Genomic DNA, 22,137 nt, shown 5'->3' with positions numbered 1-22,137 from the left:
TGATTATTCAGTAGTACAACAAAATTGGAGGGCTTATTTCATGGAAGCAATAAAGGGAGCAGACTGCTATCATCGGGACTGTGTATTAGTGCCTTCTACTAGTGGTTCAAAAATATTGATTTTATTCATGAGCAAAAATACATGAATAAGAAATTTGTAGTTAAACTTGTTAGGTTTCTTTTAACAGTTCAAATTGTGTACACCATATAACAATTTTTGTAGCGTAAAACCAAATTTGAAAAATACTCGTTTTGCTAGACCAATTCCATATTGACCGTTTGGGCTCTAATCCCAATCACTGGTAGCGGAAGACAACTTCATATTGTTGCAGTGCTCTATACAATCAGTCTTGCTGTGAGTAAATAGTTGCGTTGTATTTGTAAGATTTCTTATTTCTTTAATAAAGGGAATTGCAATCATCAAGGGTAGCAATTGGCTGAGGTGTACACTGCACAGGTAAGCAGTCTATTATCGAGTTTTGTGTCGTGGCACATTCAGGGACTATTTGGAGTGTGGGGGACAAAACACAATTGGCCATGGACGCTGCCCTACTTAGGAACGAGATATGATGATCGTTTGTAAGTTGAATTTGTGTGCAAGTTGCTTCATTGCTATATTTTGTACGTTCAAGGTCTATATAAGTATGTTTAAGGCTTGTAGAAGTACCCTGTATTGTTTTGTACAAAAAAATAAACCTTTCATAAAATATGCTTTATAAAAATAAGTGTAACTTTTGGAAGATAAGCTTCAAGAGATCCTCCTCCGTGGTAGTGGCCGAAAAAAAGCGATCCAACAAGCTTATTCCACTTCCGTTTACATACGAACAAATTCAACTTAAGAACGATCATCCGAAACTCGTTTGTAGGTCGGGCAGCGTCTATACATAAAAAAAAAAGTCAAGGGAAAAAAAATAGATATAAATCCCATCGTCCTAAATTTCTATTTCATGATAGTAAAATGGCCACTGTCTCAAGCGCTGTTACATTGAGATGATGCTATATCAGTCCCACAGCCTGGTATCATCACTTGCCTTATCGTTACTTGCAGATTTAAAAAAAGTAGGTTGTCTTCAATGTAATCTCATTTTAAAAACAGTAACATGTAACCGTTACAAAGCACAAAGATTACGAACTAGAGTCTCTAAGTGAACAAACACCATTCTTATTTTTGCCCAGTCATTTTGACTTATTAGCAAGATGGCGGACAATCAGGTCAGCTCCTTCTATGTGAGCCTTACGTTATGTAAAACAAATACCAATTACTCTATAAATGAGTACCGTATTTTTTTAAATGCACGTTTTAATGAGTTTGATTATTTTTGATTATTGTTAAAATCATTTTTTGTTTAATAAATGTTTTTTACCACTACGGGTTTTTTTGCGAACACTTTTTATCATTGGTTGGTTGGATCCCTTCACCACTAGGGTGGTAGGGGCCTTATTTACTGTGGTGTGTTTTGGGCAAGTACAGCCTGGATGGCACCCATTCCTCTCCAGGCCAACATATGTTTCCACCTGGTCTCGAATTGGGGACCTTACACGTGTAAGGAAACGCTAAATATACACCGTCCCTTTAAAGCAGGATCTGTTTTGGTGATATATAACTATTGAGGGGTTTCTGCATGTAACTTTATTCAACCGAATGAAAAAGTTCAATGTGGCAAAAATCCAACCGCTTGTAATCACCTCAAAGAAACAGCTGAAACAAAATAGAAGATAACTTTGTTGTATGCACTATGACTACAAACTCCGTAAATCAAAATAATACAAGAAAAACTGATAACAGTGCGGGTGTCTTGGTCTCCGTGTCCTCACTTCTTGGCATAGCGTGTATGAAAACTGGTTAGGTCAGAAAAGAAAAGTGCAAAGACGTGTTTCAAAGACCAACGAGATCCTGAGTGCAGTCTTTGGTAAGCTTTTGTAAAGTTGACCTCGGTCTCGGTTATCAGAGTATCGCTCCCTTTTTGCGTTCTGCAGTACGGAGCGTGTCGGAAGGTCTTAAGACACAGTGGAGATAGCACAAGACCCCAAGAACACAAACTGCATTGAAAGGCACCAACACAATTAAATAAATAAAATGTTTTGAGGCTGGACTAAACACTCCGCAAAAACGTCATTCATTTCATGTTCGAGCTTCACAGGCCAAACTGTCAAAAGTACGTAACATCCACCAATCCAGCTGAGACGTCGTGCTCCAAGGTGGGTTTTCGTAAACCTGATTTTTGGTTTTTAGATTTCACTCTGCATACGCGGACTGCTGTGCTGGCTTTGATTGGTCTGTTGTCGCGGTTGGTGATTGTTGTTGAGCTCTTTGTATCTTTGCGATTCTCGCTCCCTAGCGATGAAGTCCGTAAGAACTGGTGAGGGAAAAGGCGAGCGGGGGACTCTGGTCGGGTTCCTTAAAATGGGGGAGCTCTCCAGCCTGTCGTTCTCCACCTCAGGTAAAGAGCAAACGTTCGCCGTGTGTGCGTGGCGGTCGCTTGTGCCGCAGACATTTGCCACTTTCACAGCCTCTGGTTCAGAGCAGCTGAATTCAGAGAGGTGCGAGTCTGAAACCGAGGGTAGGCTTCCGCTCAGAGAAGGTCTGTCAAACTCCAAAGAGTTGCTACTATGCTGTTCCAAAAGATGAGCACGCATGTCCTCCCTCGTGGCGCCGATCCCTGTTCTCTTGTCACCCTTCTTGTGCAGTTTGCCTTTGTTCTTAATCCCTCCGCAGTTGGCAGAGGACGGGCGCTTGGCAGCCGAGCAGTCGTCGGGTGGGCTCGTCCTGGGGCCGCCATTGTCCATGCTGCTACTGCCGCTATAATTCCACAGCTTGGCTGGTTTGGATTCAATATCAACCTGGACTTCCAGACTGTTCCCATCTCTAAATGAAGAAGTAGAGATCGAGAATTAGAATTTTCTTTATGGCAGTGGTAGGCTTTAAGGGCCTGCAAAGCCATCCCTGCTGACCTAAAAGTATTCGAATCATATGATATTACAGGTTCGTGTGTGCCGTCATGCGCAGTCTATGTCTCCGAATCAAAATGTTGGCAAAAAAACGGACTCTGAGGAAATTCGGGGGAACACAAACAAAAGCTGATCACCATGGATTGTCATCGGGTCCAAAAAATAGACTGAGGCGACGGTTGGGAGGGAACACAAAGAGGCTGCGGGTCAGACTAGGCTAAAAACCCCTAAGCCACTGCTGCAGACTATCTTGCCAACACCAGTTCCAGTAGCCATGAAACAAGTGACCTAGGGCTACAATTTGTGGGAAACCGCTATATTTGCGACTCATTTATTTTAATCATTGTGGAAATCCGTCTCCATTCGAGGAAACCTGATGCTAGTCCAAAGCTAGCCATCAGCTCTCTAAATTGCTTTCTTACACTGAAAAAAGCCCTCCAATTTTGTTTAAAAATGTGTATAATGTCAATAAAACCATTAATTCAACTGCAATTGTGTGTTGTGTGTTATGATTTGTAGATCTTTAGTCGTTATTTTGTTACAGTCGTATACCCTTGAGTCGAATTGACATATCGATGAAAGTTGAACCCTTTTGGGGCTTTTATGATGATGCGACGCTCCTTTGCAGATTTTCACTTTTCCCGGGTGGATCTGGTCCCCATTAACCGTGATATCGAGGGATCCCTCTCATCCAATTGTCTGTCAGTTTCCTTTTATTGCTTTTGCCCTGGTTGTGCTGCTTCCAGATGTGTGCTTTGATATTTAAGCATAAATTTGAGCAATCCTTCCGCAAGCGGGAAAAAGTTTTGTCCGCCTTGAGGGAAGGCCCAAGCACGACCCGATTTTCTGGCCAGGTCAGTACGTTGGCGTCAGGCGAGCTTCTTTCTCAGGTGCTGTAAATAGGTTATTTGACGCATGCTCTGCTGCGAGAGCACTGAGCATTTCAAGACCGTTAACCAAATACCAAATTGATCTTTTGTCGTAGCCGAAAAAACAATCTTACCCATCAAGGGGAATGTGAGCATTGAGAATGGAGCCGGCCATGGCTTTTGTGCTTGCATTGTCGCTGATGGTGCCGAGGCTGACGGTAGCAGATTCTCCACTGAGGCTGTAATGGTCCTTCTGCACATCAGCTTGCACTTCTAACCTGTTTGAGTCGTTAGGGTTAGAGTAGAGAAGCAACATCAACACCTTACACCGGAGGTCCCTAAACTACAGCCTGCAGCTGGGTACGGACTGCCTCCACGGTAGATCCTGAATAATATCAGAAAGCATTTATATAATATATATATTATATATACCCCGCGACCCTACTGAGGATAAGCGGTGCAAATATCGGATGGATGGAGACTATATATATATATATATATATATATATATATACACACCACATCATTTTTAACGAACAAATAACTCAAATTCTGCATTTTTGGTTGTAACGGGATTTAAACCCAGGTTGCGGCGGTAAGACCGCTGATTATTACCACTGCACTAACAGTTATACAGGTCAGCAGTTAACAGCTACCGGGTCACGGTCCAAGAACACGTTTTTTAATGAACAGCAACGGAAAAAAAAAAGCAGTGTAGCCAACAGAATATAAAAACCCTGGCGGGTCACCCGGATCTCATTGGTCCCCGCCAGGACTTCAAACTTGTTAAAGAAAAAGAAAGAAAGAATAAATTTGGTGCCCGGACACACCCCCGGGCATTCTCCTCGGGCCTTCTCCTCATGCATTCGCACCAGACACGCCCCCCCAACGCCCTTTAGACTGTCCACTAGAGGTAAGATCGCGCCTAAAAAAATCAGCCCGAATCGGCCCGAGTGGCGGGTATATAAAGCCGAACCCGCCGATAAACGAGCCCGAAATAAACCCGATGCATTAATTTGCCGCCAAAGTAAACACGAGCTTTACACCCGCCGTGCGTACTTCAGCACTGAACTGTGCGTTTCAGCTGAACTACGCAGCTCGGTGTTTACTGGGGGCCGAGTCTCTCAAATCAAGTGTGCACTGCAAGCTAAGCGCCTAAATGAACGGTTTGGCACGTTGCGCGCATCTCGGCGACGGGCAGCTAACGAAAGTGAAACTGAACAAAAGGGAAACCAAAAAGAAAATCATATTCTGCAGATTACAAGATGCAAATGGTGAAACATTCGGCCAAAAAGCAGAAAGTTTGTAAAGCTTGTAAGCTATTGGCAAGAAGTGAAAATGACGTCTGACGTGAGGAAGGTGGAAGGAGGTCGTGCGTCTTTTACCCCTACATCGAGGAGGAGAATGTATTTGGATTTAGTGATTTTGAGTCACACCAATAGTTTGGTAAGCATTTTATTTATTTAAATATTTACTTAAGTAAATGTAAGTGCATGCTGTGTAGATCCTCCACGAAGGGAGAAAAAAAAACACAAGAGAGAAGCCCGACCGGCCAGACTTAATGATTAACATTTTAAGTCCGAAAGGCGAGACAACGTGGTAGTGCAAGTTAAAATAGTGTGATGATGAGATCAAATCCAATGCCTTTACTCAGCTCATCCAGATACCAAGTGGTCTAGTGAAAACACAGTGGATATAGGTTTATTTATTTTTTTCAAGTACATAAAAATGGGGGGAGGGGGGGTTTAAGGGTTATTGTTCTATCTTCTTTATTCATTATCCTTTATCGGTCAGTTCATAATACGCTACAAAGCCTAGGAGCTGGGACTCTTACTCTCAGCCAAAAGGCCAAGCTAGTACAGTAAAGGTTGCCAATTACTGATATAGAATACACGTGAAAAGGCATTGGGTTTTATCTCATCATCACACTATTTTTACTTGCAGTACCACATTGTCTCGCGATTTTTTATCTTGAAGGCATACGCAATTGGTCAATTTTTATACACTGATTTGGATGAACTTATTTTCATAAAGCTTTATTACTTTGGAGTATTATGGGAATGAGTTCAGCCAAAACCACTGTGTTCAATGCACCGTTGGTAAGGATAGTGTGATGATGAAGTAAAATCCAATGCCCTTTGCCTTGTCATCCATAAGCATAGTGGGATTGTGGCTGGGATTTAACGCTCTCACCTTGGCAGTTTGGGTTTGTATTCCGTTGCAACCAATGCGGAGACAAAAGTTAACTTTGTTGTTCATTTCACATGTTACAATGACAATAAAAATAAAATGTATTGTCGTTTTAACATGTGAAACGCACAACGAAACCAATATTTGTCGATGGTACTCAACAAAATAATGTAATGAGATAAAATGTAAAGCCTTTTCGAAAGTCTATACCACCGGTGAACCAGTGCTCTGACAACTATGCTGAATTTAGGCTTAGTAAAACTGCGTGGCATAACAGAAAGTGTATGTTCCATTTACTTTTTTTCTGTAATGAACCCAGAGAGTGGTGTGGTTATGATTTATTTCACAAGTAGTGTTATTATTTATTTTCTGACTTTTGTTCTGTGAAGAATCCAGAGTCATTTGGTTGATATGTATTTCATTAATAGTGCTATTATTTATTGTATGTGAAGAATCCAGAAGAGCTACTTGATTTTGGCTTTGTGGAAAAGTATAGAAGGCAAATTGTCAAACTTTTGGGGGTTACAAACTGACCCCAGCCCAGAGAAAAGAAAGTTATGTGTCCCTGACAGGAAAAAGTTTAGGGACCCCCTACTTTAAACCTGCAAAATACTGGTCGCTGCCTCAGTACCTGCTCAGGTAGTGCACCATAGCGCTGCCGGAGAGGCTGCCGGTGATGCTGGTGCCTGCGAGGGCCGTGGTGGATGCTGTCTCGCTCAGGTTGTCCCTGATGGTCCCCATTCTGTCCATTTGGCTCCCGCTCGCACTCAAACTGCCCGTCAGCCCCCCAACGCTGCCTTCGCTGATACTGGGATTGTTTCGAGCATCGCACACATAGGTCGAATCTGCAAAGCAAACAAATCTTTAACATCTGATGATTTAAGGGTGGACTTGTCTTGCACTATAGACCCCTTTCCGTGTTTATAAACAAACTTGACATAGCCAGGCTGCATGTGCATTGTTGGGGCAAAATGGCGGAAATCCTGTCAGTTTATACCACCCAATTGATAGAGACCAGGTCCAACCGTTAAGTCAGCTACGTCTCAAATTTAGGCCAACCACGTCCAGTGATCCTATGCCGCAGCAGCCATGAGCGTCGCATCATTTCTTCCAGCCCTGCAGCAGGGGCAGGCCATTGGCTTTGCGGATGAAAGTTATTGCGCCCTCTGTCAAATTGCTTGCATAGCGCATGCACATAAGTTTCCCTCTTTGATACGCTCATTCGAAACTATTTTTTCATCTTTTTGGGGGTATTGGTTTTCATTTGGACTGCATTTGATACAGTCCTTTCCGTGCTTTCACAATTTTCATCCTAGGACAATCACAAAAGCTGTCTCCTTTGGGAATTGCAAAATTTGTGTTCCTTAAAACACACTAAAACAGCTGGGCATGATGTTTTTGTAAAAACCCAACTCAACATAGAAATCTCCCCCCACTTTATTCAAATTCACACTCCTACTTCCGCTGTTTTGGATCAACAATATGCAAGCATCTAGTGGTGATGACTTCGGAAAGGGGTCTATATTTCTCTTGGCTTTGGAGCTGCCCATGATTGATGGACTTACCAGTGGCTGCTGTTTCTGTGGCTACATTCATGTCATTGTCATCATCAAATTCTATGCGAACACCTTTCCCCTTGCCTGTAGAGACCCCACAGCCTCCGCTCCGACACAAGGAGATTGGCACCACGCCGTAAACGTACGCAAGCATTATAGGAACTCCAATGCCTGAAAAAAAAAATCCCACACACAATAGGCAAAAACCAAACGTGACTGGGAGGCAGACTTCAAATTGAGAAGCCGATGATGAAACTGACCGACGGTGACTGCTGCAACCACAGGCGACACGATAAAGGAAAGAGCCACGCCGCTTGCCATCACTAAGTTTCTTTTGTGCTTGCCAACGTCTTTACCTTCGTAACGGTTGTGAATCTGGGACAAAAGAAAGAAGAGCTTGTAGAAGTAAAGGAAAAGCAGCCCTTTAACAAATTCCAAAGGGGATAACCACTCTGTGTGTGTTTCTCACCTTCCTTCCCACATAGACAGGGATCCCAATGACCATGGCAGGGATAGCTATGCCGGCAATCAGTGCGATGCCAACAGGGGCACCAACTAGTGTCCCCAGTTGCCAAAGAATCTTCTTCTTTCTGCTCCATGGCTTCTTCCCCCAAAAGGTGCAACCTGATGGACTGGGAAAAATATAGATAAGGAAAGAGGGGAAAACAAAAGTTTACTTGTGCCTTGCCATTTAAAAAGATATTTTTTGCATTCCTTCTTGTGAGATATTAGAAATCAAACAAAACTCTACATTGTTTGAATATTTGGATATGAAAGACATTTTGTCCGAGTTAGAAAGGTTAAGCCGTTTTCTATTCGGCCCTACTGAAAGCCAGAGGCAGTACTTTAAGCACTGAATTTTACCTTTGCGCATGCAGTTCGAGTCACTATGCCCACTGGGTGACACTAATACGTGTTTAGGTTCGCAGGTTCATTCCTTTTTTCTTCTAACATGGCAGTTGCATACGGCTGATTTCTTTATGTTGTCGCCCCTAGTCGCTGTTTCCTTCTTTGCGTTGTTAGCAGCTATCACTTGGGTAGTCTGCCGCCCAGATTATGGTGTTGAGTTTTGCGGCTGGCTGACTTTTCTTTGGCCTCTCGTGTTATGCACTGTCCAGAGGGTTGCGTCAACGTCACCTTCCCTTGGTTTTGAATAGTATGTTTCTTATGCCCCTTGTGGTTCCGCTGAGCGTTTGCTGTGCAGGTTTCGTCTGCAGGTGGGCGATCGTTGGAATTATGGTATCGATCCAAATAAATGTATTATCGATCGATCGAGGAAGGTACTTTTTGCTTGGAAATGTTATGATGAGTTTATTTTTATGATAAACACAGCACAAATACTTAAAGGACTGAAAATGGGCTATCTTTTATCAAATAATTACAATAAAAACTAACAGTACAAAACAGTATAAATATATCGGTTACAACAGTTTCAGAACAAAAGTAAAGAGAGTGGAAACAAAAAAACAGCAATGTAATGTTCATTCAGGAACAGTAATATGTTTACATTTTTGGTTGCGATTTTTTGCTCTCTGTAGGTTGAGCTTTTATCACGAGTTTACGTCAATTAGAGTACGCAAAAGAACTGGACCACTTTATTACACAAATTAAAACTGTTATTGTCCTTTTAGTCTGGAAAAAAAGGTCCACATTGTGCCCTACTTACTGTTTTTGCCTCGGCCCTTTTTAGTTTCTGATGGTTTCTTTTACTCTCACGTCACCCTCCCTATGCCTGGCTGGCAGGATATAGCAGGCCACAAAAGGGCCAGGTAAAGAGAGGGGCTAAAAGTGTGCCTGTTAGTCATCACTTGGGCATAGACTCAGAGAGTGTCAGAGGGCGCTGGGCGAGCAAGAGAGGAGAAGCTATTTGCGCAGAGAAGCGGTGCTTTAAGGAAAGTGGTGGGAAATTGGAGTATCGATCCCAGGACAACAGTATCGAGCCAAAACAAGTACTTGCTCAGTATTGACTATATCAATATTTGGATCAATCCGCACACCCCTATCGTCCCCAACACTTTCTGGCGGATCATCACAAACAGGTCCTGTTATACATTTGGTGATAGACATCTCCCTCTGCTGTGTCAACTGTGGCTCTCTTTGTACAAGACAGCTTTCAGAAGCGCTTACCTAGATACTTTAACGTTAGCGGCACTGGTGTTAGCCCTTCTAGTGCTTTGTCTGAATGATCTCCCTCCTACAGTCGCTGGAGGCCGCCTATCTGGAGGACTTTTACACCTTGGGGCTACCGTCTCGGTCCACGCACTCCAAGCGCCTTAGTGTGACGAAGAGGAGTGTGGCTGAACAATAGCTTGCCTCAGACATTGCAAGCTGAATTGGAGAGATGTGTGTTTGTGTGTGTGTTGTGGGGAATGTTCAACTATGTTGTACTATCCTAGCAGGCATTTATATATGTTTTTATTTTATTATGAGCATCTAATATTTGCCTATTTATCTTAAAATTATAATAAGTTATTTAGGGGGTCGACTGATTATCGGCACTGATATTTGGGAATTAGCCGGGTATCAGTTTTAGCCTTTTTATTTATTCAACGGCAAATTTAAGACTGGGTTATGTAGGCGCAAATACAGCAGAGCCTCGCCTTCCCTCTCTCCTGGCATCTGTCTCACACGCTCACTACTCCGTGCCTTCTGATTTTATAAGCGGCCGGGGGCAGAGCCACTGAAGCAGGAAGAATAACTCTCGAGTCCCGACTTGCCTGTGAATCAAAACTGCTGATGATATTGAGAAAAAGTCTGTGGTAGAGAACGTGTATGATTAAGATATAGTGTAAAAAGTGTAGTAAACTTGTTTAAGGGAAGCACGCTTAGGTGGAGACTATAATATATTAGCTTTTATCATAGCATTAGTTCGTCAATCAAGTGACTGTTTGTGATTGAGAGCATAAAAAGCACGCTAAAGTGAAAGGCTGAGTGATTAACTGTTACCATTACATTAGTTAATCAATATAGCTTTAAAACAAGAGTGCCCAACCTTTTCAATTCGCGAGCTTCGTTAATATTTCGATTCAATTTTTGTTTTGAGTTAATTTAAGTCATGTTGGTTGTGTTAACATTTCTATTTTTTATTCATACCAAGCTATTTAAGTTTTTATGTACTTTTATAGGAGTTGCTGCTAAGCCTAATTTTATTTCCTGCACTTTTAGCTTTTGGTTTAAGTGAAAGATTATTCATGTTATTTTGTGGAAATTCCAATTTAATTTTTCTTTTTGCGTTATTAACAATTTCTTACGCCAATTCTCAAGCTTTTACAGCTAATGAATATCGGCTTCAAATATCGGTCATCGGCCTCCTCTCAATACTAAAAATTGGTATGAGCTCTAAAAAAACCTATGACGGTCAATCGTTAGTTTATTCTGTTCTTAATATTGAACACCGGCAAAAGATTACATAGGATGCTAGTTCATTATTTTAACTATTATTATGCACCGTTGTTCTTTGTTTTGACTATGATGAACGGTTTATATCATTGTCACGATCAGCCAGTAATGTTGCTGTTTTTTGATACACACCCTTTAGGGTGGATCTATTTTTGTAACCATTCAAAGGGTTAAGTCAAGTCAAGTCATTTTTATTTGTATAGCCCTAAATCACGAAGAGTCTCAAAGGGCTTCACAGATTATTACACTATATTACACAGACTATTTTTCAGACGACGAGAAGAGTAGGTTATTCATATGCGATGGAGTAGAAGTGAGTTTGGTTAAAAAAGGAAGGGCTCGAGGAAGGCCCTTTAGAACAAGTTAGAATCGCTTATCAGAGGGTTGGCTTCACTACCCAATCTACTTGCAAGGTCAAAATCCATTGTTGTCTTCTCTCTTAATTTTGAATGTCTACTAAACTTTCAGCTCATCGCATTGTTTTGTATCTTACTTTTCTCTTTAAAGTACTTTACTACATGCTAATCTTGGAGTTCTGCGTCTAATCTCGTAGACAAGGTTCACTATATTGTTATCAATGACAAAGACAAATCTGTCCTAAAACTTGTCCGCGTGGTACTTAGAATGTAGTTGCTAACCTTAAGTAATGCAGGTCTGAGATCTCTTTCATGCAAAGCCAGCAGAACTCGCAGCCGCAGACAGCGCATGTCATGTGGTTGCAACTGCCGTCATTCATTTTGATAATATAAGCAGCACAGCGCGGGCATGGCTTGATGTCATCAGCTGTGGGAATAATGGCATAGTAAAGAAATTAAACTAACACACAATTTCTGTCAAAAAAGTATGCAAGTGATAATACATACATTTATTTTGCTATACAGTAATCCCTTGTTTTTCCTCGGTTGGGTTCCAAAAACGGCCCACGATAGTCAAAACCAGCAAAGTACAAACTTTGATTTATTTATTTATTCAATAAATACGCTATCATAGATTGAAATAGAAGAAAAAACCCAATTGACATGCTCAAGAATTTGTCTAAAGAATATAAGTACTGTACTTTGTAAGTTTTTTTTAGATCTAAAAATAACTTCTGTCAGATGATAATTTTCAAAATAATCTTTGCATTTGATTGCACAACCAAACTAAGGACTCGATCCACTTTACCTGATAAAGACCAAAATTTAAAAAAAGGAAAAAAATATGTCTGGAGCCAAAAAATTAAAAGCCTTGTGTAAGCCTTATTAGGAAGGACACACGTACTGTAACTATATTCTTAGGAAAACATTTATGAATGTGATCTGCCCTACTACAGAAACCATATATTTTTCCATTGTCAAACATTTTTGAAAAAAAGCCGCTTATGGCTCCAACACAAGTTAAGCGAGTCGAGAAGCCCAACTTTCTTGGCGATAGAAAGCATTTTCTTCTGCTTTTTTGCCCTGGCTGCTGGTGCTTTTGATGGTCCAGAGCGTTTTGTTGACATAATGGCTTTTAGAGAAACTTGAAATTGAAAAAGATACATCATGTGGGTTTGTCAAGTTGTTTCTGGATATGTGTAACTCAGATTGCTTAACAATGATGTGCAGACAAATGCAGAAAAAGGGTGGGGTGGGCTGGTTGGCCAATTAGAATGCAGAGCGAAAGGCACAATCAAAATCTGCTAATTCGCGGAACCGCAATAAGTAAACCGCTATACAGCAAGGGACCACTGTATCAACATTTCAGAGTCCTGAATCATTGAATTTCGAAAGGCCCAAATGCTTTCTTGGAAAATAACGGCTTTTGAAATTTGTTTGTAATTGTAGTGTGTTGAAGTAAGCCACCTGTAGCACCACTCCCCTGGCTGGAACTGAGAGAGGAAGAGCGAATTGTCCTCAGACGAAGGCTCTGGGCTCTCTGCTGTCGAGCTGTGTCACATGTTTGGTTGGGGTGCCACAACTGCTTACAAAGGTAACAAAACTCTGTGCCACATGTTTCCCTCCCGCAGGTTATCTTGGGACAGCTCGCACAACCAAAGGCAATGACTGCATACCTACAAGAACACAAACAGATCACAAACAAGGGCGTGGGTGCATTTGTACAAATTCATGAAAATATATAATAAATATGTGAGTAAATTGCATGCACATTTGTACACATTTTGTGTAAGATTGAAAGCTGCCCACAAAACTGCAAATCCGTGTCTTAACTGTGAAACAATGTCTTCTATCAAGTGCAGAGTACCGTATTTTCCGCACTATAAGGCGCACCTAAAAGTCTTAATCTTTTTCAAAAGCTGACCATGCGCCTTATAATACAGTGCGCCTTATATATGGCTCATTATTAAGTTGCAAGGTCTCGCAACTTACGCAACAGCCGCCGACTCGATTTCCCCCCGAACGTGGAGTAGTCCGCGGTGTATGCTGGAATTTATATACCGGCGTTTCATTGGCTAACCAATGTGTCAATCATCATTTGAATCGATCGCTATTGGCTGAAGTTATTCGGTGCCTCGGATAGGCTAGAGGGCCAAAACAAACCCTGCAATTGGCCGAAAAAGATGTGTCAATCATCAGTTAAATCGATCGCTATTGGCTGAAGTTATTCGGAGCCTCGGATAGGCTAGAGGGCCAAAACAAACCCTGCAATTGGCCGAAAAAGATGTGTCAATCATCAGTTAAATCGATCGCTATTGGCTGAAGTTATTGGGAGCCTCGGATAGGCTAGAGGGCCAAAACAAACCCTGCAATTGGCCGAAAAAGATGTGTCAATCATCAGTTAAATCGATCGCTATTGGCTGAAGTTATTCGGAGCCTCGGATAGGCTAGAGGGCCAAAACAAACCCTGCAATTGGCCGAAAAAAATGACTGTGAATAGCAAGCTTGCTAAAGTACGCCATAAAGAAACATGTTTCATTAGTCTGTATTTGTAAATAGTTTACTCTCCTGGATTTACTTCACTCACGGTTGTAAGAAGACCATGGTTGCGTATCATTATTGAACGTGAGAACTTAGGTGAGCTATGCGGCTTTATATTTTCCCGGTATATTGTTTTAGAACGATCTTGATGTTGCTGTGATGAGTTGAGTGAATTAAACTCAATTCCAAGTGTTTATTGTCATATGCACAGTAAAGTTGCGAGCGAAAAAGAAAATAGAAACTAAGGAATGGTTGGCATTTCTAGAATCCCAAGACTTTAACCTTCCGAATGATATTTGAAACGATGCATTTTAGTGACATTGTACGGACACCGCATCCGCACGTGTCTACGACACGTATTTGCTTCTTTGCAAGCTTTGGGAATGTTAAGGGGGTAATAAGTTTGACTGAATCATCTGACTGTTTTGTCGACGTTCCCATTGTAGCGGCTTATAATCCGGTGCGCCCTATAGTGCGGAAAATACGTTACATATTTTAGTCTGTGATTCTTTGGCAAGTAATAGCTGTCATAAGTTTAATACGTGTGCTCTGCTATTATAAATCTTCAGAACCGTATACTGCCAAACGTTTTGTTTGCTTGTTGTGGTTTCCTGTCGATGCATTAACATTAGTGTATTTGTTTTAGTGTGTTTTTAGAGCACTTGGATAATGTTTAAAAGTGATTTATTTTCACATACTGAATACATCTATAAAAATGTTCATATTCAGGATCTGTTATATCTATATGATGGTATTTTGATCCTCAAAACCATATTTTGTGATTATAGTCAGTATAATTTGGCTCGTTGGCCTTGGGGGTATGGCGCCCGCCCCGAGACTGGGAGGTTGTGGTTCAAGCCTCAGCCGAGTCATACCTAAGACTTAAACATTGGTACCCGTATCCTCCCTGCTTGGCGTTCAGCATTAGGGGTTGGAATTGGGGGGTTTGGTTACCTAATGACTCCCAACACCTGAGTTGGGTTGAGCGAGGGGGCTGGGAATCCCCTCCTCTGAATCAATCTACCAAAAAAGAGTCAGAAATGACTCTAGCCACCTCCCACTAGGGGGATATGGCTGTGGTATATATATATTAATAATTTGATTTTGCACGTCTGTGTTGGATATCAAGAAGCATGATTTTATCAGTTGGTATAGGCAGCCCTGCAAAACTGGTGAAGATAAGCAGCGTAGATAATTGATGGATTGATGGTATAGGTAGGAAAAAAACACCTATCGCACATCCCTTTATCCCAGAATATTGTTGCATAAAATTTATGAAAGTATAACATAAATCAAATGCATTAATTGAATAACCTTATCTGCTGCATGTGTGTACTAAATTAAGACTGTCAAATTATTTATGAAAATACTAGCAGTTGTAACAAGGGGTGGTGTGATTTTTTACAAGTAAATTGTTTAGATGTATTTATAAAAAAAGCATTAGAACATATCTTTTTTTTCCCTCATTCTTTTTTACATTTACATAAAAATTAACAAACACGTTAAACAAACTGGTATTTCAGTGGCCAAAAAAGTTTCAGTAAAAACTGTATATGTTAACTCGTCACGTCTAGTAAAATTTATATGATTATTAATGGTTGCACATCTTAAAAGGCATTTATCTAACATATCTTATACTTAAGGGAGTTTGTGACTGTAAATAGCTAAAGTAGGTTGGTCAATATCATTCCATGTACTTGGAAAATACTGTCAAATAAAACCAAGTATCAGCATTATGCCAATACTGCACTTTGCATCATTAAACACCAGTCTATTTTTTTGTTACTGCTGATGTTATTGCACTACTTTTCTTTGAATTATTGTGACAATGCATTATTCTTTAATTGCACTACTTTTATAAAGTGGGTCGGATCCAAACAAATTATAAATAGTTTCTGCTAATTTATTCTGCCACTCTTTTATCTTTATTTTCTCTTTAAATTCTATTACATGTTTACTCTAGAGAGCCCAGTCTAATCTTGTTGCATACAATGTCTTATGGCGTTGATATCAATGACAATAATTTATATTTTAGTCTATTCTATTTACTACCCTGAATGCTAAAATCATGCAATTTAACAACTCTTTAAAAGAAATGGTCATTGAAATTACTTGTCACTAATAGTCCCTAATCAATTAAAAAATACAACCAAAAAAGTTTACCCGCAATCAGGAGCCGGACACCAACGACAGTCGGGGTCAGCCACCAACCATCTTCGGAGCATGAACTCTTCATATTTCTCCATCAGACACCGCTCACCAAGAATCATGCAGATGTCGTGGGGATTGAATCGCTCCGAGCACTCGGGGCAACTGATGTTGACGCGAGACTCCGATATTTCAATGCGCAGGTATTGCCGTAGGCAGTCAATGCACGACCGGTGGTGACAAGTCATGATGTCAGGGAAACTCTCCCTGGATTGGTGCAGAAGGCACAGGGGACACTCCAAAAGCTCCACTCCATTCCCCGGCTTGGAAAAAGATTGGGTGGAAGCTAACCCGTGAGGTCCGGGGGCAGCCGAGGTGGAAGCAGCGACAAAAGCACCAGAAGGAGCTCCAGTCCCAGCCATATTGAAGAAGGCTGGGGTCTTTTCATTACACATCTCAGAGTGGATGTTCTCTATGCTAGCGATACCGTCCACTCCAGTGAGCCCGGCTTTTTGTTGCTCACGGGATTTCCGCCGAACTGACTTGGGTTCCCGTCCTCGCCATCGAAAAAACGAAGCCAGGGACAGGCGCCTTTTCTTCGGAGCCTTCTTCACAGATGACAGTGAAATGGAGGAGGCGGTGGATTGCAGGTCCCTGTCAGAGCCCATGACCCCCCCGCTACTGCTACCAAATTGATGTTGTTTGGGCAGGCTCATATCTCCAGGAGGCCCGGAGGGGTGGGCCAGAGGGGAGGCAGGCCAGGGAAGCCCGTTCCTAACATGTGCAGGGAACTCTGGGTGGAACGAGGGGTTGACAGAAGGGATAATGTGATGAGTAGGGGTGGGGAAAGTTGATCCGGGGAGGGGGCCTCCGGACGGCCCTTCTGTATTCAAGGCATGGTGGTTCCTCCTTATCCACCTCGAGGTGAGCTCTATTAGATGGATGGTTGCAGAAAAGCCCCCTCTTGGTCAGAAACAAATTCAACAGAACCTAGCAAGACAAAGATATATGAGGTAAGTAATTGGGGTGCCTTCTAAAAGTATTTATAACTGCCTGTATTAATTGTATAGTAGGTTATTTTACTAAAACCTATTCATGGTGCACACTACCTCTTGTTTTAAGTCAACTAAGCTCCGTCCGGCACACCCATGTCTCTAATGAGGCTAAACGGTGAAAAAATGTGTGGCTGGTTATAATCAGACCACAAACTTTTAAACCCAAAATACTTTACTGGAGGAGGCTTTTAGGGAATACCTACCCTGTACTTTGAGGAGCTAGGTTGCTTAGATGTTAATTACACACAATTGTGAATATATTAAGATACATTCTGAGATTTTATATCCTTTCTCGAGCCTTTCCTTCTGGAAGAGATGATTCTCAAGCTTTGAAATATAAATAGGAAATAATTTCTGAATGTTTTGTCCCATTCATGTTCCAGATGTAAAATTAGGTTTTTCTAATGAGCTTGACTAAATTCTACACTACAATTACTTTTTTAGTGAAGTTGAACATGACCAAATGCACTAAAAAGTTGACTAGGCTGACTGTCTTTTTGAAGATATTGAAATCCATTTTCATTTAATTATTTATTCATTTAAGTATGTATTTTTTGTTATTTTTAGTAATTGTGTACTCCATTGTGGCAAGCACCTTTGTATCAAGATGTACTACAATCTCCAAACTCTGAATTGTGATTTATGCACTAACTGTGATTTATGCACTAACCAATAACTCACTACAATGTCTTGTAAAGAAAATTCAAACATGGGCACTACGGTTACCTCCCACATTCCAAAAACATGCATGTCAGGTTAATTGGCCGGTCCGAATTGAAAGTGAAAGAGCAAGTGAGTTGTCTATCTCTGTGTGCCCTGCAACAATCTGGCAACCGGTTCAGGGATGAGTTCCAGCACCACAGCGACCCTAATGAGGATAAGCAGTGCAGATAATGGATAGATGGATGAATAAAAATGTTTAACTACCTCAACTTGTCTTTCTGCTTCACAAAAACTAGCATTGGAAAAAGGCAGTATTAACTTTATCATTGGCAAAGGTCAGTGGGATAAACAGTAATGGCAGCATTGCACAGACCAAAGTAAACACTGAAATACACAAAAGCTGAGCCAGTGCTGATAGCCAAAGTCTGGCTGCATTCCTGGCCTCCCTGTCTTCCTTGTAATGCTGCCACCACACATATTCTGTGGCTGCTATGAGACGAGGGATAGCAGAAAAATCTATTTACCAATAAAATATTTGGATTTGTGTATAAAAAGCTGAATGATTTGTCCCAAATTTTAAATAGAGACCAACACAACAATATATTTAGATGAAAAAAAAATCTTTAAGTGCAGATTTCCCCCAGGTTATTAGACAACTGAAGCACACCATTCTAGGAAGTGTATCCAACCAATCATTCTTAAAAAATAATGTCAGGTTTAATAAAGGAAGACATAAATGCATCTTTCCTGAAAGTTGTGATGATGTTTAATCACCACTTCTCATGTGGCAACACTGCTAACAGCAAAAGTGTGGAATCCATTAATAACACACTTGAGTGGATAATACAATGTGTAAAAAAGAAAAACAAGTGGAATATGGACAAAATTGATAAAACAATTGATAATATGGAGCAGTGGTTTGCAAACTACAACCTGCTGACCAAATGTTGCTCGTTGGGCTACTTAATCCGTCCCGCCAAACGAAAACGATTTAAATTTGATAACATGTATGGTAAAAAATACTGCTAATTAAAATGTTGTGTAACTCTTGTCCGCGGTGTTCCTGCGCTCAGGGTCATTGTGCGATTAGTTGGGTACATTTTGCTATTTTCTCAAAAACATTTCTTCAAAGAGATTGATCAAATTTCATGCAAAAGAAACTTATTGCATTTTTTTTTTCAAATTCTAATTAAGTACTTTAAATGGCCTACATTAGTTTAATTTTCAATGTTTCAAAACCAATTTAATGAAATGGCCTGTTTGTGGACAAATATAAGATGGAATCTTACATGTAAATGTGGTTGTCTGCATGCATATTTATTCGCAATTACATATGAGAAAAAATGTATAAGCCTACATTATCTTTTTACCCCATGTATTGCTGAGGTATCAGATTCAAGACTGTATCGGCAGATGCAAAAATATAATCCAATAAATCGATCATTTTTTCCACGAAGCCCGGACCCTCAGCTGAATTTTTTAACTCAGTGTGGCCTGTGACTCAAAAGGTTTGCCCAGCCCTGATATAAAGTAGAAAGATTCCTCATTAAGAGCTCTAAAATGAATAACAAAAGTAGTGCTCAAAGGTGGTTGTGTGTTAATGGTGCTGCTCTAAGGCTTGACTGGGGTAAAAGGAAAAATGAAATCCAAATCCAACAAGGCCAGTTCAGTCTCGAGCTGAACTGCCAGAGGCTGAACTGCTTCACTCTTGCAATTTACCTTCTGTCTTGCTACCCATGTTCAAGAAGGAAGGAAATGAAGTACGCATCCTTGCTGGCATTTATTTTTTGATGGACTCAATGAAAAAGTAATGTGCTCCTTTTGCAGTTTATTAGCTGTATTTAACCAGAACGCTTGTTCATTTAACACATTTGGAATAATTCAATTGCAATAAGGTAGCATTTCTTTTAACCAATAAATCATAGTATTTTAAGTCTGTGCTTTTAGCAATCAGCCAAACAGAAATATTCTTCAACAGAAATTATTATGCATTACATAGAAGCAAAAAATGCACACTTTGAGGGAAAAGCAAATGGTAACTTTACTTTTTTTGTCCAGACCAGGGTGGCAAAACTGCTACAGTGTGTTTGGATTTGGATGTTCTTGTTATAACCAAGAACATCTTCTGTAAAGGACTAACTCGCAATACTATCCATCTATATATATATATAAATGACAATTATATTAAAACTAGCATTTTGTTTAAACGTAATTGATTTTATTAAGCGTATATGAGCAAGATTGTCAGTGTTCAATAAGAGGAATTAAGAGGGATTTCTAAATGCCAACCTACCCTTGTATCTTCATTCGGTTTAGTTATCATTGTTTTTTATTGGATGAAAGTTTATTGTACCACTAGGAGGCACTAAATAGCAGCAGCTGTTACAGCAAATTAATATTGGCTCCAAATATGTGTTATCGGCCTCCTAATACTAATGTTCAGTATTGGTTTCGGCCCTGAAAAACGCGTATCGGTCGGTCCCTAGAAAGGATACTCATTTTTTACTTTTTTGTTTATTATTTTGACTTGATCATTTTCTAAGAAAATCGCATGCTGAAAAACTGTAAAGACCATTGACCTGAGATTTTCGATTTACAATCTAGGGCTGTTTTGTGTATTCCAACAGTCAGCAATACCTATTTCTGTTTAACAATAAGCAGGTAGGCACCTTGCATGGCTGACTCCCTATTGGTTTGTGAGAGTGTGTGTGAATGGGTAGGTGTGAAGCACATTGTAAAGCGCTTTGGGAGGTCTTCATTGATTTGAAAAGCTCTATATAAATGCAGACCATTTACCATTTAACAAATTAGAATTGCCTACAAAATATATTAGGTATATATTGTAGTAAACAATTTTTTTTTTTTAACTGTTGTTGCCCTGTTGGTTTTGTCCCGGTTTAATTAGTTAGACAATAAAGTGTTGAATAAACCCACAAGAATGATCCTCCTTGTTTATTGCTAAGATGCAGCAAGACCATTTATAAGTATTATATTGGATAACTGAATCAACAGAATGTGGCCAACACCACACAACCTTGCAGCTTTGCTTACGAAAGACCAAAAGGTCCTGATAAAGACACACAAGCACGCGCGCGTACAAAACACTGGACAGATCATCATGCAAGGAGGATCACCTTTCAGTGGAAGAACACGTGTGTCTGCAAACTTCAAAAACATGGATCAAGTTAAACTGTCAAAAGTGTTCAGCCCACAGATCCAGACCACTCTTCTCCTTGCAACGACAACTAAACAATCTCAAAAGAAATATGATGTACAAGCATAATGAGATTCAATATGTTCTGATCTAGCAAAGTTCTACCAGAGAACAAAATGTAGGATCAATGGTATAATCGAATGGTTTCCTCGGAGGAAAACAGGCATGGGTGTGCGTGCCAATGTACCTAACAGAGCAGCATTTGTTTTCTGTTAGTTAAGGACATAACAGGATGTGCTGTGCAAAAGGCTTGCCTACTTTTGACAGATTAAGTCAATTATCCAGAAAAGTGGCGTAAAGGGAGGGTTTGCGAGTGTTCTAGTGCCAATGTTGGTTACAACAATTAAATAGAGGACGTGACTGCAGTTTGGATGGTTTGTGAGGGAGCAGCCATGCTCCTTTTTAGGAAGCACATTAGGCTGTTACCGGAGATATAGCACGAAGAACATACGCCCCAAATAGTTTCATTTTTCCTTTACTAGGGGTAAAGTCTCTCTGATTGTTACTCTCGTCAAGCAACACTTTAAGGAAGTAGACGCATTGCTGATTCAACACATTGTTCGACTTATACCCCCGTGGCATACGATTAAAAACATGAATTCAAGTCAATCATATAAATTTGTGCCATTACATCTGTTGATAAAACAAAGATAACTACTGACTGGGCTGGAAATCCCCTGCATGTTATGATATAAACTAGCATGTCCATTCGGATTTATCTTTATGATGAAAAGAATACATAGTCGAAGTGGAAATAAGCCACACGATTGTGGCAGTTGTACATATTTATACTAATGTCTCGAAATAGTGCCAGCTAGCTTACAAGCTAGCATGATTAGCTTGGAAAATAGACAACATACCGTCTGTTGCCATTCACTTTTTTCCTCCGGACCGTGGCAGCAAAAGAAAGAATGTTTTTCGCTATAAACTGACAAAACAAAATGCCGTAGTCCTGTTGTAAAGTTATTTCCAGTGTCACTTGCAAGCTGGCTCACATCACTGACGCTGAGACCAGGAGCGAACAGGGGAGGCGCAAACTGCGGTCTCTCCAAGTCGTCAATTCAAAATTTCTCGCGAGATTTTGCGCCTGGTTTCGTCACCAAACATTTAAAAATATCAAAATGTAGTAGAGTTTTATAAAATAACACACTCAAATTTCTTTCTTTTTCTCTATGTATTTTTACACCACTTACTTTCA

General features: G+C 40.5%; 1 protein-coding gene across 1 annotated transcript; it reads right to left on the bottom strand.

Moving 5' to 3' along the window:
* Nucleotides 1-1,614: 1,614 nt before the first annotated feature.
* On the bottom strand, nt 1,615-21,986 carry LOC148371756 (E3 ubiquitin-protein ligase RNF19A-like). The gene is made up of 10 exons (XM_088326328.1): nt 21,800-21,986; nt 16,023-16,997; nt 12,786-12,994; nt 11,601-11,745; nt 8,033-8,195; nt 7,824-7,938; nt 7,573-7,734; nt 6,639-6,852; nt 3,952-4,095; nt 1,615-2,865 (listed from the first exon to the last, which is right to left on the bottom strand). The coding sequence occupies exons 2-10, from the start codon at nt 16,721-16,723 to the stop codon at nt 2,229-2,231; spliced, it is 2,490 nt and encodes an 829-aa protein (XP_088182454.1). The 5' UTR covers nt 16,724-16,997; nt 21,800-21,986; the 3' UTR covers nt 1,615-2,228.
* Between the last annotated feature and the right edge of the window lie 151 nt (nt 21,987-22,137).

This window comes from Urocampus carinirostris, chromosome 2 (genome assembly GCF_059441175.1).
Source record: "Urocampus carinirostris isolate Australia breed hairy pipefish chromosome 2, RoL_Ucar_1.0, whole genome shotgun sequence".
Classification (NCBI taxonomy): domain Eukaryota; kingdom Metazoa; phylum Chordata; class Actinopteri; order Syngnathiformes; family Syngnathidae; genus Urocampus; species Urocampus carinirostris.
This window is presented reverse-complemented; position numbering and strand designations above follow the sequence as displayed.

Coding starts and splice junctions, on each gene's coding strand:
- LOC148371756 (XM_088326328.1), bottom strand. CDS start 16,723: ATGAGCCTGCCCAAACAACATCAATTTGGTAGCAGTAGCGGGGGGGTC. Junction 11,746..12,785: donor CCAGGGGAGTGGTGCTACAG/GTGGCTTACTTC, acceptor TTATTCCCACAG/CTGATGACATCAAGCCATGC. Junction 6,853..7,572: donor CACAGAAACAGCAGCCACTG/GTAAGTCCATCA, acceptor TTTGCTTTGCAG/ATTCGACCTATGTGTGCGAT.